The sequence below is a fragment of the Prunus dulcis genome, chromosome 4, assembly GCF_902201215.1.
Source record: "Prunus dulcis chromosome 4, ALMONDv2, whole genome shotgun sequence".
In the NCBI taxonomy this organism is placed as follows: Eukaryota; Viridiplantae; Streptophyta; class Magnoliopsida; order Rosales; family Rosaceae; genus Prunus; species Prunus dulcis.
This window is the reverse complement of record NC_047653.1, coordinates 5,796,611-5,813,307: the sequence shown is the minus strand read 5'-3', so window position 1 is coordinate 5,813,307 and position 16,697 is coordinate 5,796,611. Positions and strand designations below refer to the sequence as shown.

The following is a 16,697-nucleotide window of genomic DNA, read 5'->3' as shown; positions in this document are numbered from 1 at the left end:
TATGAGAAGAAAAGAAAAAAAAGTTAAAAATGGCGCCAAATTATTAGTCATGTCAGGATAGAAGTCTTTTGTCGAGCAAAATCTAAAGGAGCTTCAAGTAGAGGACCCACCCCAGATGTAATGCTGCCTAGGCCTCTTCTTGTTATATATTGCCCACCACCTCCCCACTTCACACCTCCTCATCCTTTTTCTATTTCGGTCTTTCAGCCTTTCACTCTCAGCTCTCTTTCTCTCTCTCTTTCTCTCTCTGTGCTTTTTCTTCTTCAACCAAATACTAGCTTGCTCTTTGTTTTTGTCTCTCATCAGCTTAGATAGGGGCCTTTGTCTCTTTTATTCAAAGGGCAAAGCAAGCAATTGTACCCTACAAAACTAGGACTATCATCAATTGCCCTACAGTTGGGGTTTGCGTTTTTGCAGCATACAATTGAAGGGACACGTGGCAGCATGAAGGAGAATGGCAGCAGGAAACAGGGCGCCCCCTCACCCTGTGCAGCATGCAAGCTTCTTAGGAGGAGGTGTGCGCAGGATTGTGTGTTTGCTCCCTATTTCCCTGCTGATGAACCCCAGAAGTTTGCCAATGTTCACAAAGTGTTTGGTGCGAGCAATGTCAACAAGATGTTACAGGTAATTCCTCTCACTTCTTTCTCAAATACATGAAAAGGGTAGTTTTGGAAGCAATTTTATAACTTATAAATGACAAGAAGAAATGCATATTTGAAGAAACTATACACCTTATGTTACGAGATTGTGAATCTGATTCACACATTCAGCAAGAATTAACCGACAACGCAAGTATAGGTGTAACAAGGAAACAAAATAGCCTAATTTGATTCCAAAAACCCTTTGAGTCTTGTGGGAGCGTTCATATTTGTCAATTCTAAGTGTTCATATGGAAAAAGAAGTACTGATAAGTATTATCTAGTTGTTTTGACAACACAGGTGCTTGCTATTTGGGTCCAAGATGAGCCAAAATTGCTAAACGGTTAACAAGACTTTGAATCTGATAACGGGGTAATAAAGTCAATTTATAGATACGATATATACAACATTAGTTCTCACCAAGTCACCTTTTTCACTTTCCATTGGGAAGAAAGAAAAATCTATTTTGTATTTTTCTACAAACTTCTAAGGCTGTTTTCTTCATCACGTGAAGTTGTTTCTTGCGTCTTATTATTTTATTCTATGTAAAATTAAAAAAAAAACCAAAAATATTTTATTTGGGCACTACTTTTCTCATTTATTGGGTCCATAAAATGTGATAAAGAAAAGATACGAAAATCCAAGATAAACAAAAGAAAGCTTCTTCTTCCTTTTTCTTCTTTGGTTTTTTTTTTTTTTTTTTAGGTTCCATTCTTTTTTCTTTTTTAAAAAATATTCTGAAATAGGAGAAAAACTTAGTTATAACGGGAATAGCACTATTTTGCTATCTCTAGTCAATAATGCTACGTCACGTGGAAGTGTTATCACGCATGCCATAGCGTTATTGATCAGAGATAGCAAAATAATGCTATTCCCGTTTCATAAAAGTCTTTCTCCTCAAATAGCACTATTACTTAGTAGTGTGTTTTTGAAACAAAACTATTACTGTAGCAAATTGTCCTTGTATATATATATATATGTTGTCGATTGTGACATTACATTGATACCAAATAGTCTACATATTGTCAATTTACTTCAGTACTAGTGTTATTTGAGAACATTGCTACAATAATAGTGCTATTTAAGAGTTTTTCGATTCTTCGTTTCGAGTAAGACGTGATGCCTCATAGATTTTTTTTATTAGCAGGACATGACGCCTCAACAAATAAAGTAACAGACCTTAATTTGAGACCATAAAATTTTGTTAAACCAAAATGAAAAAGCATGGCTGTTGACGCATGATTAAGGTCCAGAAAAGAACATAGAGTGATGTGATCATTACATCGAGCCAACTTTGTAGGACCTAGGGCCTTTAATTTGGCACTTGGGTTCAGACCAATATTACAAAATTTTGGAGCCATGGCTAAGACCAAGCTAAACTCTGTGACACTTGCAGGAGCTGCCAGAGCACCAGCGTGGAGATGCAGTCAGCAGCATGGTGTATGAAGCAAATGCCAGGGTGCGAGACCCAGTTTATGGGTGTGTAGGGGCAATTTCGTCTTTACAGCAACAAATTGATGTGCTCCAGACCCAACTGGCTCTGGCTCAGGCGGAGGTGGTGCACCTTAGGGTTAGGCAGACTGCATCTTTCTCCAACCATGGGCTGAGCCCGGCTAGCCCAACTAACAGCGGCTCGCCGTCTTCGAAGTTCATGGGCTCTCAAACCCGGCCCATTTTCGACATGGATATGATGGTGGACCATACCAGCTTGGGACTGGGAGAGTCCATGTGGTCATGCTAAGCTTAATTATTTTCTAATGTCTACTACATCTAGAGTAATTAATTTTGGTAATCATGTTTAATTTTGCTTTGATACTTATGTAATCCTTACTAATACACTGAGGTAAATGCAAGTGACGGTAATGACAGCAAAGCGGTGGCGGGCAACGGAAATGGTGACCGGCGCGATTCGCCCGCTTGGGTATGAGAGGGGTTTTTTTTTTTTTTTTTTTTTTTTTTTTTTTTTCTAATTAATAACTAGATTGTAAATATTAATTTAACTTTCATCTATTGGGTAATCATATATTTGCTTGTGGGACTTTTTCTTTTTGAATTGGATCAAAGTGAGTTGATGACTTTGGCTATCCACCAAACCTATTTATAGTTTGGGGAATAGAGTTGGGCACAAAAATTTGAAAGAAGATTGTATTAGTTTGAAGATTGTGGATCATACTAAATGTAAGGATGGCTATATCTATTGGCATGAAGATGTTTGGTGAGCTATTTTTGTCTAAATATATTGTTTCGTTTTTTATACGTAAGGAGTCATTTCTTTTTACAAACAAATTAGGGTACGATACATTTAAAAAATAATTTATTAAAAATAAAGTTTTTAAACACATGTCGAATCGTGATTAGTTTGGAAAATGCAATTACCCTTTACATATTTTCCATATTTTATCAAATCGTTAATTTCCTAATTCGGAAGAAAACTTTGGTCAGTTTCTGAATTGCATACATGCTTTATTTGGGGTCCAATGAGAGGGGCTTGCTTTTTTCCAATGGCTTGCTTGATGGGATTGATTTGTTGAGGTCTTGTCTAAGAATTCCCTTTCGACAAGTGAACAAAATAATCCAATGGACCACATTTAACCAGCATTTGCATGCCTACGCCGAAAGAAGATGTCTACGTGTAAAACATATTATCCAGTTTTTCTTTGCTAATTAATCATATTAGCAAGTCTTTGCACACAAATGCTTTATGTAATTACATACACACCAATGGTCTCGTATGAGGCTCATGAACATTATGGTGAATATTAGTTACATTCGTATATGAACAGATTTTTTTTGAAAAAAATTATATACTAAGAGTAGTGATTTTTAGAGGATTGGAATGTAAAATTTATTTGTTTTTTGAGTTACAACGATATTCTATTCTAAGAGGAGGAGGAAAATTTCGAACCCAGACCAATTGGGTGATAAGAGAAAGGACAAACTACTAGGCCACTTCGCATCCTTTGAAACGTACAATTTATATGTGCACATATGAAAATATATAAATATGGGGCATTTTAATGCACGGGTCCTTTTAGTGTCTAGATAACTGTGAGTTAGCAAAATAGGGATGAATTTGTAACACTTAATTATGAGAAGTTTCCCAATAGATGATAAAACATGAACATCAATGTTCATCGGGTGGTCGTGCCGGAGTGGTTATCGGGCATGACTAGAAATCATGTGGGCTCTGCCCGCGCAGGTTCGAATCCTGCCGACCACGTTTTTTTATGGGTCAAGAGAAGAAAACACTATTATAAATTCTTTTTTTTTATTGTTTCTCTTGAATGTGTTAATAGCACATAATAAAACATGTACGTTAATGTTCATAGGGTGGTCGTGCCGGAGTGGTTATCGGGCATGACTAGAAATCATGTGGGCTTTGCCCGCGCAGGTTCGAATCCTGCCGACCACGTTTTGTTTTTCCGTCAAAAGAAGAAAACACTATTATAATTTTTTTTTTTTTTGGTTCTCTTGAATGTGTTTATAGCACTTTTTGGGCTTCTACAAGTTGGGTTCTTGTTGGGTCATATATTGTTCCGATTTCATTGCCCAATTGTTGTGGCTTTGAGGTTGGCAATTTGCTTACAACTGGGACTAACAAAATTCTTTGCTTTTAACTTCTCTGTCCATTTTATATTGTACCATTTTTTGGATCATCAATGGAATTTTAGACCCCAAAAATAGAAAACTTCTTGATTGTATAAACTCGATTTCTTCATGGTGATTGGAATTTGGAAGCCACTTTAAACCATAAATTTAAGGTGACACATGAATGCATGCATCCTAACTCCTAGGTTTGATTCTCCTCTCTCCTAATATTGCTTGTATAAAATAAAAAAAAAAAGCTACACATGACATGAACACCATATGACTGTAAAGTGTTAGGTACCACAACTAGGACTGTTAAGCGGATCAGTTTGAAACACAAGCATTTGGTACATATAATAATTCCAAGTAAAATTTTACAAATTATACAAGAAATTCAGAACAAATAAAAGCCAACCCAAAAGCTTAAACGTCCTTGGCAATAAGTTCACCGTTCACGAGCTCTCTGTAAGCAGCCACAGGCCAGATGAAGCCTCTGAAAACCAAGCCAGTGGCCAAAGGCACATCAATGATGATCTCCTTCTGCGTTGGCTTCTTGTCATCCCTGATGGCAATCAAGTAGCTCCTGCCAACCCACCCAATCCACCCAGCAATGTACAGGAACAGAATGCCGGGGGTGATAAACTCACCCCAGTGCCTCTGGTCACCGCTGACAATCAAATGGGGAAGCCCATCAGAGCCACAGAGCAAACCCTGCTTGCCATAGTTGGCAAACCTCCTCTGAGTCTTCTCTATGGTGGCGTTGATGGCCAGGGCTGGTGCACTGTCAGGTGCATAGAGCTTCAGTGAAGACTCAAGCTTCTTGATCTGCTGCTTCTCACGTTTGGCAAACTGCTTGGAGTCTTTGCATGGGGTGAGGCCTGCGATGTCTGCAACTGCAGGCATGGGAGCTGAGCCCAGGAGGATGGAGGACAGGGCAAGTGCAGCAGAGAAAGCCTGCATTGGTGATGCAGTGGATATTTTCTCTGGGGTAGGGTTTGGAGTTTGAGAGGCTGAGCAGAAGACCACGGTCCTTGGCAGTTTTGTGGCCAATGGGGAGCTGAATTTTGGCTTCAACATGGGTTTTGAGAGGTTTGTGGGAATTGTGAGAGACATTTTTTTTTTTTTTCTTTTTTTTTTCCTCTCTATTTTTCTTTGGGTTATGGGATTGTGATGAGGAACAGAGAGGAAGGAGAAGATCTGGAGGGGAGAGTGTGGAGGGCAGGTTTTTAGATTCTCGGAGGAGAGATTGGTGGTGTAGGAGAGAAGAGGGAGAGTGGATAAGGTGGAGGGAGTAAGGAGGCTGAGTTGGATGATTGTTATTGGTTGGGGGTTGTTTAGTTGTGGGTTGATTAAGATTTTCTCTCAATCTATCCTACCAGAAAAGCCATCTGCAGATAATGAGAAAGTCTACCGTGACTTGTGGGTATCGTGTGCTTCCCATTAACTTTAAAAAAAAATTGAAATTTTTTACACCTTTGGTCCTTCCTAATCTTCAAATTCAAGAACATGTGCATTCCCTATTATCCCAAGAAAAGAAAGTATTACTATTATCTTTAGCATTGCTAATTTATGTTCAACAAAAACATTTTTTATTATATATATATTTTTTTTTTTTTTTTTTTTGGTAAAACTTTATTATATATTTTGTGTCAATATAAACAAGCTTTCTTTCTTTCTTCAATATTTATTACCAATTCGATGAGGCCAAACATTATAAAACAACTTAAAATTTGGAAACAAAGCCTACGTATTAAACTCTACCATTATTATGATGGGGTCTTGGAAATTATGTGTTGAGTTATTTGTACACTGTACGTTGGAACATGTTAAAAAAATTTGACAAATTTTTTATGACAGTTATTGGGTAGCCAGGAAGTTTATGTTCAGCCTACATACATGACTGCAATGCAGCATCCCAACACCTCAACTCAAATTATACAGTATCTAAGAAACATTTGTCGATTTTAACTTGGGACTCTTGAAAACTCAGTATTATTACTGGCCCTCGCTGTAAGGTGCCATAGAGCAGGAAATCGCTAGTCGCATCTCAAACTTCTACGCCTGCATGTTTCTCTAGAGCTTCATCGGGTCACAAACGAATTGGTAACCAAGATATGGTGCTTGAAGTTTCTTTCCCATGACAAAGGTGGGCTTGCTAATGATAAAAAAACTGCACAAGAAACGCTTGTATTCCGTGTAAAGATCATAAAGCTTGCCACATGGAGCTTCTTTTGTCGAATGATTACAAACTTGGGACCCGAGTCCAACATAAAGATAGAAAAATCTCGACTCCCAGAACTTCAGCAATACACTTCAAGATAACCTTTGGATTTGTCAAAAACCTGAAATCTGAGCCTCAAGGAAAATTCATAGAGCATACACTCAAAGGCAGCCCAGCCCCAAATCTTCAATTTCATTTATCACACAAACTCTTTTGGATTATCGGGTCACAAGCCAACCTGGTTTTACTAGGACATCTTGCTTAAAGTTGCGACCAGTGACTGAAGTAGACTCACCCTGACGACGGAAACACTGCACAAGGAAGGAAGTAAATTTTGAAAATTCTGTGTTTAGCCATGAACAAGTAATATGGATAACTATAAGAACTAGATGTGCTCAAGACTTATGTACTAAAGCAGAATGTTTGAATACTGGAAGGCTGCATAACACTTCCAAAGATCTTATTGCATGTAGCAGGTCATCGAACTGGTTTGCCTTAATTTCCCTTGCTCAATATTGTATGAAAACGTGCAAAACAATTCTCATAACTTAAAGAGTATTCTCTGAGGCCGGGGTATTTTGAATAATGTGATTGATCAAAACAACAGTCCCTACTCCCAAAAGTGCTGTGCTTCCCAGTGTCTCAACAGTGAACCACATGAGACATCTTAGTAACGCTATAACAGTATAATACCAGTTTTATTCTGCAAAGCTTAGTAAAGGGGGACTATTGAGATTCAATAAAATCATCCTCATTACATGATTAAAAAGTCAGAATCACCAACCTTGTAACAGACTACGGTGTCATCTGGGTACATAGCAAAAAGTTTAGTTCCAAGCCGTGCATGGCAAGAATCACAAAGGCTTTCATCATTGATCTGCACATGCCTCGACTTTTCCTCCAATATTGCTAAACTTGCATCAGTATCTAGAGCACGGGACAGATTATGCACAATCTGAAAAAGCAATCATGTATCAGCTCAATAGGGGATGAAAAGCACGAAAACATGGAAGAGGCTTCATGCAAGAGACTGATTTGAGTAAAACAGATATCTAAAGATAGCTTGCCCAGCAATCACAATAAAAAATTAGAATGACTAATTCAATTATTCATATTATGGAGGAAAATAAATGAAAACTGCAAAGCAAATGAATGAATTTTTTTTTTTGTGACCTTATAGCTTAATGCCAAGAACCTGAAACACAAGCAAAAAACTTACACGTCCTTGACGGTAATGATGAAGCCGAGCTCTCAACATTCTTAATATAGTTTCAGACGCAAGTTGAAGGGGCATATCAGGGGACAATCTCTGCAACATTAACCAGAAATTTTGTACAGAACATGAGAAACATGATGTTTCAAACATCAAATATTTGGCAGAGTCCTCAACAACAGAATTCGGCTATTAACAAAAGCAACTAAAGAAGTGTATGTGCATCTGTGAGACCTTCCATTTTCTCTTCTCACCTCCAAATTCCCAAAAACCTGAGAGAGAGAGAGAGAGAGAGAGAGAGAGAGAGAGAGAGAGAGAGAGAGTCTTTATACCTCTAAAACTTGCAAAGGATCCAATGATTCACCATGATTGTGAAGTAGTCGTACAGCTGCTTTAAACATAGGCTCTTTACCATCTTGTGGATCCAGATACATATCAAGTAACCTGAGTTTCACAAGCACAAACAAGGAAAATCCGGAAGCAATTTTAGATACATCAGAGGCATAATTCACATGTGTGTGCTTGCATGTGTTTATGTGTTTTTGTGTGCTTGTTCGTGCACATGTGGGGGGGAGAGAGAGAGAGAGAGAGAGAGAGAGAGAGAGAGAACCAACTGCATATAGACATCTGGCCTCCCAATCTCAGCACAATATTGCTCAGCAGCTTCACTGTTTTCCAGCTTCCTAAAAAGCCATTGTCTATTAGTTCGCAGAACTTTGCACCAATTCGGTTTTCATCTATAAAACAATTATTTCTTCAAATTTCAGCTCATGCCACTGAATCCCATGTATTTGGGATTAAACTACAGTTACTACTACGTTCCAATATGCCTTGAAGTGTAATAAACCATTCTATTATCTAACCTAATTTAAACCATAAACCTAGCAAAAAGAACAGAAACCTCTAAGCGAGAACATAGATCAGCACTTGCCAACTTACTATTAAACCCCATAACTGAAGCATATTGGACACCGCAGAAGGTGGTAGACAATATAATGGGGAGAGAGAGAGAGAGAGAGAGCCAAAATCTGAAAAAATATCTTAATATTTCTCAATACAATTTTATGTGCTATAATATAAGCTCTTACCATTATTACTAGTCATAAACCTCATGTGATTCAAGAAATTGCTAAACGCATAACTTTTCATACTTCAGAAAAGATGATATAGAAATTTATGAAATGCACAAAAGAAACACCATTGTCAAGGTAACAATGAAATTTATCATTGTTTTCTCTTTCTTGAAAAAAAAACAGGGATGGTGGACATTCACATAAACAACAAGCCTCAACTTGTGCCAAATTAATGTGAAATGATAACCACATGAGGTGGCATAGGATATATTGTTGCGAATATTTTAGAAAGGAAGATGAAACTTACAAGGCCAAAATTTGGAGCACCAATGCCTCTTGCCCTAGTTTTTTATAAAGAATAGCCTGTTGAATAATCCAGAATCAGAGACTAGCAGTAGCAGTATCAAACAAGAAGACGATCATTTTGGCACTACAAATTATCAATGCCATCCATGAGTGACCAACAGCTAAAAAAGCAAGCTTAATAATTAACTTGTCCAAGGCCTCAGAGTACATAATCATTATATTCAGCTAGCCATGGTTGAGAAGCAGAATTCAAGACAAGGTCCAAAATAAGTAACGACAAACCTTCTCTGACCACAATTCTGATCCCTCAATCAAGTCAAGAACCTCCTCTGGGTCATACAAGTCGGAAGCCTCTAAAAATATCTGCAGTCTTTCCCGAACAGGACTTTGAAAGATCAAACTTGTCCTATGATTAGAAATGTTTGTCTCTTCTATTCTTCCAGGATCAAGGTTTTGAGAAGCAATTTCTGCTTGAAAAGCTTCAATTGCTGACTTGGCCAGTGAGAGAGCATATAATGTGTGGAACTGACTGTCATACGATTCTTGGTCTTCAATTAACCACTGAAGGTACCTGTGCAGATAAAGAGGTTAAAATCAAATCTGTGCAGTGAGGATCAATTCACATAAGGAAGAACTTTTCTTTTCTTTTTGAAAGTAACAAGTGCAAGTAAGAAAAAGCAAATAAAGAATATGACAAATGCATTTGATAAAATAAATGACACTGCCGGAAAAGTGAGATAAAAGAATAGCACTTTGACGAAAATATTGCACAGGTAGTTTATCATGGTTACCTTGCATTGTAAGTTATAATGGTAACTATATGATTCCACTTTGTGCTCTTACAAAATGTGGCTGACACCATGAAACCAAACTCAATAATGCCACACAATTTTAAAGATTATTCCAAAAAAAAAAAAACTATGGCAAAGTAGGAAATGCCAGTTATTTACAGCTCTTTTTGCTGGAAGAGCTCAAATATAATGCAAAACTGGACAACCAGGGAATCAGTTTCATTCCCTGGCCAAAGAAGTAATTCTCAGAAAATGTAAGCCAAACAAAAGAGATTTTCTGACTTCAGATGGACACAATTTCATTTACTTCCAAATGGTTAGAGTGAAAAAATCTTTGGTACAGGAGGTTAAATGAACAGTACAACGACCTCAAATCCCCAACTGCATACATGTTGACACTATATGACACCATCATCTAAACTCTCTCAGTTACATGGGGAAGATGTAGTGCAGTCCCGGTTATTGACATACCTTTGGAAAATTTCTACCTTCTTTGGATCAATAGCTGCAATAACTTCATCTGGAATAAAAAGAGCGAACAATATTGAAGGATCAACCACAGAAACAATTTTTTTCAAATACATAAAAACAGGTTTATGCATGATCAATAACCATTGATGCCATACAGACAACAAAACAACATGTTAACACAAAAGTCTAAGATGTTTTCTTATAAAAACAAATTTCAAAAAGCTCATATAACAACAATTTAAAAGAAGTAGAGAAATTTTCTGGTGCCTTGCTTCATAGAGATGCTCAAAATGAATGCCTAGATGAGCGCATTCTGGCTCAATTGACAGGTGGAGAGACATAAAGGTGTAAACCTCTTATAAATCACTCCCTTAACAACTGGATAATTTCCTTGTGCTTTGGTGCCTTTTAGGTCAATTTCAAATTTCCATTTTTTTATATTCAAAATACGTTATTACTAAGATACTTTTCCTTGGTGGCATTCAATAAAAGTTGCAAACATAATTATAACTGACAATGAATTGTCAAACCAAAATGCAAATGAATACTAAAATTCTGAATTGAACTTGATGGAAACTGAAATAGTTCATTTTTTTTATATCAGAAAAAAAAGAAGAGTTTATTAAGAATAAGATGAAACGTGGATACAAGTACTCTGTAGGAACTATTCATAAGAAAATTTACACAAGTAGCAATTTCAGGTATGCTTAACTATGAAGTCAAAACCATATTCATCAGGGTATGAACAAATCCCACCTGGTGGAAGTTGATTCACTCTTTTCTCTGATGTTAAAACCTGAACTGCAAAAACCTGATTGATGTCTGCAACCTAACAAGACCAACCAGCTCCTTATTAAACATTGGACTTGCGAAGCACAACACCTTTAGCTTTCTCTAAAATAGTCAAAATTGTGAAACTAAAACAAGACAAACCATCCAAGATAAAGTAGAAACAACACTGCAGATAATTTAACACATACCCATCCAAGATGTTGTAGAACAAGCCCTGGATCAGAAGACTCCTCAAGAAGCTTTGATGCCTCAGCTGCAGCAGTCTCCTTACCAGAGACAATATTTGTACCACCATCCTGTGAGCCACTCTCCATGACAGGGTCTTTCCAAAGGCCAGATGAATAATGTCTTGCCAAGACGCGCCAGATACCAAGAGCCTTCGAGCTCATTCCTTTACTTGCATATAGGAAGGCAAGTGTACGTAAATGCCCAGAGTCATCTAGCAAAGTTTCCAACTCCTCCTGCACCGCCCATGCAAGTTCTACAGTCATCCTTCAAGCAGGCTCCAGACAATGGCCTCTGTTTTGCAATGCATTGGAATGCTAAGATTGTTTACCAACATCTTCACAGTCCATTGTCTTGAGGCCTATAAAGTTTGTTGCTTTTGATTCCAAAACTAAACATAAATTTAATGTCTCCAAATCCAGGACATGTGCATGGTTCTTACAATTGCTACCATCATTTGGTGCCCTTTCTAGCTGGTTAAAATCCCAAAACCGTGTCTTAGAAATTAAGTACAGGCGGAATCTCAACCCAGCCCCCTACAATATGAAAATGAAGCTTTTCTATAGTCCAATTTGAGGGAAAATTTATGTTGATTTCATCTTAGCTTTTCTTTCAACTACAGTAACCATCAATCTCCTTTTCTTATCCTAAGAATCACTACTTCATTTTCTCTGATTTACACTCTGGTATAAATAAAAAAAGCAGACATCCTGAAGTGGATGAAGGGTCTACAATGACAACATTAGTTTTTCTTATGATTCAAATAACAGTTAATATACTCAATAGTTCTCAAAACACCATCTGATAACCTTTTTCCATCCATTTCCTTTGGTACTAAACCAAAACCAAATCTTTGGCACTAGATCATATATCATCTTCTTTTTTGTTTTTTACTTTTTCTAAATTCTAAGTAGTAGTGTACAACATGAACCATTCATATTCACAGGTTCCTTCTAGGAAGAGGACTAGAAGTACTGGAGGAGGAAACAGGAACTCCCCGATTAGGAAAGTTGTAAAAGTACAAATCCTTGGGCATGCTAAACGAACATATCAGAGGAAATAGCAACGGTGAGAAAAAAAACACAAATAAGAACACATACCACAACGCAAGAATTTGCTGATGATGCCAGCTTCTCCATGTCATAGACATTATTTAAAGCTCTATAGAGGTACATTAATAGAGTGTCAACTCCCTCCTTCACTGATGGAGTCAACTCTTTCTCACGAGAAACCTCCAAATACCTGTAGCAAGAATGTGTATACAAGAAGATATTATGATCCAAATGCTAGTTGCCAAAAAATTAAATTCTGGATAAAAAATGCAACAGAAATTAAGAGGAAAAACATTTGGCGAATAACCAGTGGTATGCAGTCACCTAGTAATTGATTTGATGGCAGACTCCAACAAATTATCTCTACTTGGGGGATTCAGGAGAAATGCATCATCTACCACAGTTTCTACACCTGCTTTCCTGAGAAATATTGCCCTTTGGATTGCCAACAACCCGTCATCTACAACATCTTCCAGAGGCGCAGGGGGAGGATGCAAACCCCAATAGCGGTTTCTAGGAACCTAAAAACACAAGTTCTATGCTATGGTTACAACATTCAGAAGGCTTACTAACACAATAGTCTGCACCAACATTCAAATTATTTGAGAGAGTATTTTCACTGACTACTACAAAAGCACAAAATAGTTCTTTCATAGTTGTTCGCATTCACACTGTAGTATTCATTGTTACATAAAACATATAAATGATAAATCAAGTATCATTATCCATTTTTCCTTCGAACCACACATTGGCTTTTTCTGGTAATTTAACATTCCCAACAAAATGCAACGAGAATTTTAACCTTGATATTCTAAGGAGTATCACAGTCCACGTCCTTAATTGCTTACAACACATTTTTTTGGGCAGTTATCTTCCAAAGGAAGCAAGTTTATGATGCAATCACTGAGCTTTAGAGCATGCCAGACTCTCCTCTCCTTTTCTATTAAGGTAGAGACAATATAGGTGAATATTGGAAGGCAGTATACATGAGCTGAATACCCTAATTATGAGCACAAAAGACCATACCAGTAGTGACCATCGATTTGGATCTCTCATTATGAATGGAAATACTTCAGAAGGCTGCATGGCCTCAGACTGCAAAAAGTGATTCACTGCTTCCTCAAAATGCAAGTCGAAAAGCAAGAGAAAGCCCACTTGAGCATGAACAAACGAGAGCATATCCTTTGATAATTCGCCCTCACACTCAAGCTCCTCCACCAAGGAGATGGCTTCCTTGAAGTTCTTTTTTCTCAATAGATCTTTAATCTGTTCTTCAGAAGGTAATTTCCGAAAGCAAACAACCTAGAAATTTGCAACATGGAAAGGACATATAAGAAAACTATGAAAACCAATCAAGCAACCATAGAAAGCATATGCATCACTGTCAACTCTTAAAGGTTAATACTTGATCGATCAATTCTCAAACAAACCAGCACAAGCTGCAGTGACAACTGTGTTCACGTGGAAAGCTTAAAGTTTATGAGCTCTAGACCTATATAAACATTTTCAGGTAAAACGTTCTTAAAGTATTTTGCAAAAACATGTTTATGATTATAAACACGCAAATCACTCAAGTCTGACCAAATATACAGATACTATAACTTTAATGAGTCTATTTGGCTTTAATCAAATTCAGGAGCAAAATTTCTCAGCAACAGACTAGACAATTGAAACTTGCAGGTTTTTTGCTATCTTAGTCTATAGCTTTTGTTAATATATATATATATATATATATATATATTAACAAAAGCTAAAACATGCAATCATGTTCCCCCCAGTCATATGTCATACACAACAGTAAAATAACTGGCAATAATTGATCATAAGGAAACTCATACTTCCCATAACCCATTCCTCACGAGTGTATTTCCATACAACATACTAGATAGAAAGCACTTTAATGAAGGGAACTTCAAGGAATCACTCAACAACACAATTCCTTTTTTTGTACCCAGTTCCGAAAAATTTGTTTATAATCTCCTCACATGAAAACCCTTGCACACCGAGTACAATCATCAAACTGATCTTAGCTTAAATGAAAAATTAACTGTAAAGTTAACCATATAAATTAAGAAATTATTTAACATGCGAATTTATACTTCCACTTCCTCTTATTACTCATAAATGCAATTTATCGTTCATTCCAAATGATAAATACAGCACTGGTGTAAAAGAAAAGAGTATACAAACTAAAAACAGAAACATAGAAAGAAAAAAAGGGAAAATGTTGTAGATGTCTGTAATGAAGCTGCAAAAAGTATAAATGAATCATTGGATCAAATACTTTTCCATACCTTGGTGGGTGTTGCAACAACGACAAGATTTCCAGTTCTATCTTCCTCATCTGCAACAACGCATGGCCCTCCTACCCCTTCGCCACCAAAAGTGACCATCTGAATACAAGTACCAGTTTTCTTATGGTACAATTCCAGCTTTCCATCCCTTGCAACAACCACATACGAAGATATCTCCCCAATAGAATCTGGCTTACTATGGAACACCAGGCTACCACCAACTGGCTGCCCATATGCATTAGCTATGATGCCAACATTGTCCACCAACAAAAGCAAATTCCATTCTTTACACAACAATTTAAGTCGTGGCAGACTAGAACCATCAGGTAACGAAAATATTACACCACTTTGTCCCGTAACGCATGAAAACAAACTATATCCATTAACCGTACTGACAATTATCGAATCATTGAGCCATACCATTGCCATAACCCCATCAATACACTGAATTTCTTTCAGAATTACAAAAGAACCATCATCAATGTCTTGGTCACTTTTACCTACTCTATTAATCAAAACAAGCTCTATCAATACCAATCTTTTTCCAATCACGACCGAGAAAACATGATTGTCTACACGCTGCTGCACTGTTTCTTTCATTTTCAAGCCATTTGCTCTGATCCCACTTCCCAACTTTTGCAAAAATCGCTGACTTGTGCTCGTATACTCTGACGAATTGCTAAGAGCTGACAAATTCGAACACTCTGATTCACTGCTTCGCAACCTCCTCGTGATGACAGAAATTCCTCTCAAGAAACTCAATCTCTTCACAGGCTGCAACAGAAGTGAATCAACCGTAAACAAAAACCCACCCAAAAGCACCAAAAGCTTCCCAATGTCACCAAATACTTGTATAGACTCCACTGAGGAATTTCCGACCACAACTTTTCGCAAAAGAGAAATGTTCTGCAGGACTGAAGGGCTGTTGGAACGATCAGACCGGGTTTCATCATTGGGATTGCCAGGGTTTACAGAGAATAAAAATAGGGCTCCAAACTGAGTCCCAATGTAAATTAGACACTGGGAGTCAGAGACCGTGTAGATAGCGAGGGATGTAACTTGTGCACGAGAGTGGTCAGAGAGGTTGAAGAATGACAGTGGTTCTAGAACAGTCCGAGCACTAAGTTCGGGCTTGGCCATGGATCAAAAGACTAGTGCTTGAAGGTGAGCACCATAAGATACAAGACACCCTGAAATTGCAAGTAACTAAACACTAATCACAAAGGCTGAGCACTATATTTCTTAGAGCTGTATACCATAAAATAAAATAAAAAGGTAGTAAACTATAACTCGAATCATTAGAGCAATCCCAGGTTGAAACTAGACTGAATTGCACAGATAAATAACAATCCGCATTGCTCAATCTTTTTTTCCTTGCCCAACATTATCTCAGACACAAAGAAAAAGAAATATTCTTGTGCAAATTCAATCCCTCGTGCCTTGAAATAATACCCCCCCAATTCCCTACAATGTAAAATACCTAAACCCATGAAAAAAAAAGTGCTATCTTTTTCATTTCACACACTAATTAATCATTTTGCAGATCGAATTGAATTTCTAACAAAAAGGGCAAAAAAATATGAAATCTTTTGACAGAATATTCATACTTGGGAAGGTATTCGTAGATCGCAGGAAGTCGACAGAGAAAGGCGAAACTCGCAGAAGCTTCTATGGTGGGAAATACCAAACTGTTTTACGAGCTTGAGACTTTCACACCTACCAGTAGCATCACCAAAAACGTCAAAGGCTCTCTCTCTCTCTCTTATATTTTATTTTTCTAACGTTAATTCCTATAGGCTATATTTCCTCCACCGCCTTCTTTTTCTTTTTTCTCTTTTAATTCGAATATGAGCTTTCCGTTGCAACTTTGGAAGTGGTGGTGGTGCGGTGATGTTAATTTTTGGCCAAATTTCTTGTAATTTGTTTCCGATTAAAATTAGGTGGAAATTATATTACTGCCAAGTCAATTCGCTTTCTTTTTAATTCGGTTCTTATTTCATTTTCGGATTTATGTGGTTTCAATTTCAGCAAT

The 16,697-nt window shown here is 37.3% G+C and overlaps 3 protein-coding genes and 2 non-coding genes across 14 annotated transcripts; 3 read left to right on the top strand and 2 right to left on the bottom strand.

Annotated features, from left to right (window-relative positions):
- The first annotated feature begins 183 nt into the window (after window positions 1-183).
- On the top strand, window positions 184-2,874 carry LOC117626036 (LOB domain-containing protein 4). Its single transcript, XM_034357665.1, has 2 exons — window positions 184-624; window positions 2,036-2,874. The coding sequence occupies exons 1-2, from the start codon at window positions 445-447 to the stop codon at window positions 2,378-2,380; spliced, it is 525 nt and encodes a 174-aa protein (XP_034213556.1). The 5' UTR covers window positions 184-444; the 3' UTR covers window positions 2,381-2,874.
- A 903-nt stretch (window positions 2,875-3,777) lies between these two features.
- Window positions 3,778-3,859, top strand: TRNAS-AGA. The gene has a single exon. It is a non-coding gene; the product is annotated as a tRNA-Ser (tRNA).
- Window positions 3,860-3,969: 110 nt separating this feature from the next.
- On the top strand, window positions 3,970-4,051 carry TRNAS-AGA. Its single transcript has one exon. It is a non-coding gene; the product is annotated as a tRNA-Ser (tRNA).
- A 456-nt stretch (window positions 4,052-4,507) lies between these two features.
- On the bottom strand, window positions 4,508-5,632 carry LOC117624408 (photosystem I reaction center subunit III, chloroplastic). The gene has a single exon (XM_034355624.1). The coding sequence runs from the start codon at window positions 5,338-5,340 to the stop codon at window positions 4,651-4,653; it is 690 nt and encodes a 229-aa protein (XP_034211515.1). The 5' UTR covers window positions 5,341-5,632; the 3' UTR covers window positions 4,508-4,650.
- Window positions 5,633-5,975: 343 nt separating this feature from the next.
- LOC117624442 (vacuolar sorting protein 3) lies at window positions 5,976-16,509 on the bottom strand. Of its 10 annotated transcripts, none has more exons than XM_034355680.1 (15): window positions 16,273-16,504; window positions 14,666-15,871; window positions 13,398-13,673; window positions 12,696-12,892; window positions 12,420-12,561; window positions 11,283-11,555; window positions 11,059-11,131; window positions 10,303-10,351; window positions 9,323-9,611; window positions 9,042-9,097; window positions 8,276-8,344; window positions 7,994-8,105; window positions 7,668-7,757; window positions 7,233-7,403; window positions 5,976-6,759 (listed from the first exon to the last, which is right to left on the bottom strand). In XM_034355680.1, the coding sequence occupies exons 2-15, from the start codon at window positions 15,803-15,805 to the stop codon at window positions 6,667-6,669; spliced, it is 3,030 nt and encodes a 1,009-aa protein (XP_034211571.1). In that variant the 5' UTR covers window positions 15,806-15,871; window positions 16,273-16,504; the 3' UTR covers window positions 5,976-6,666. The 10 variants fall into 10 exon arrangements, 6 of the variants coding, with proteins under 6 accessions (XP_034211571.1, XP_034211570.1, XP_034211574.1 ...); XM_034355679.1 differs by having other exon boundaries at window positions 14,666-15,855; XM_034355683.1 differs by having other exon boundaries at window positions 14,666-15,439; window positions 16,273-16,503.
- Between the last annotated feature and the right edge of the window lie 188 nt (window positions 16,510-16,697).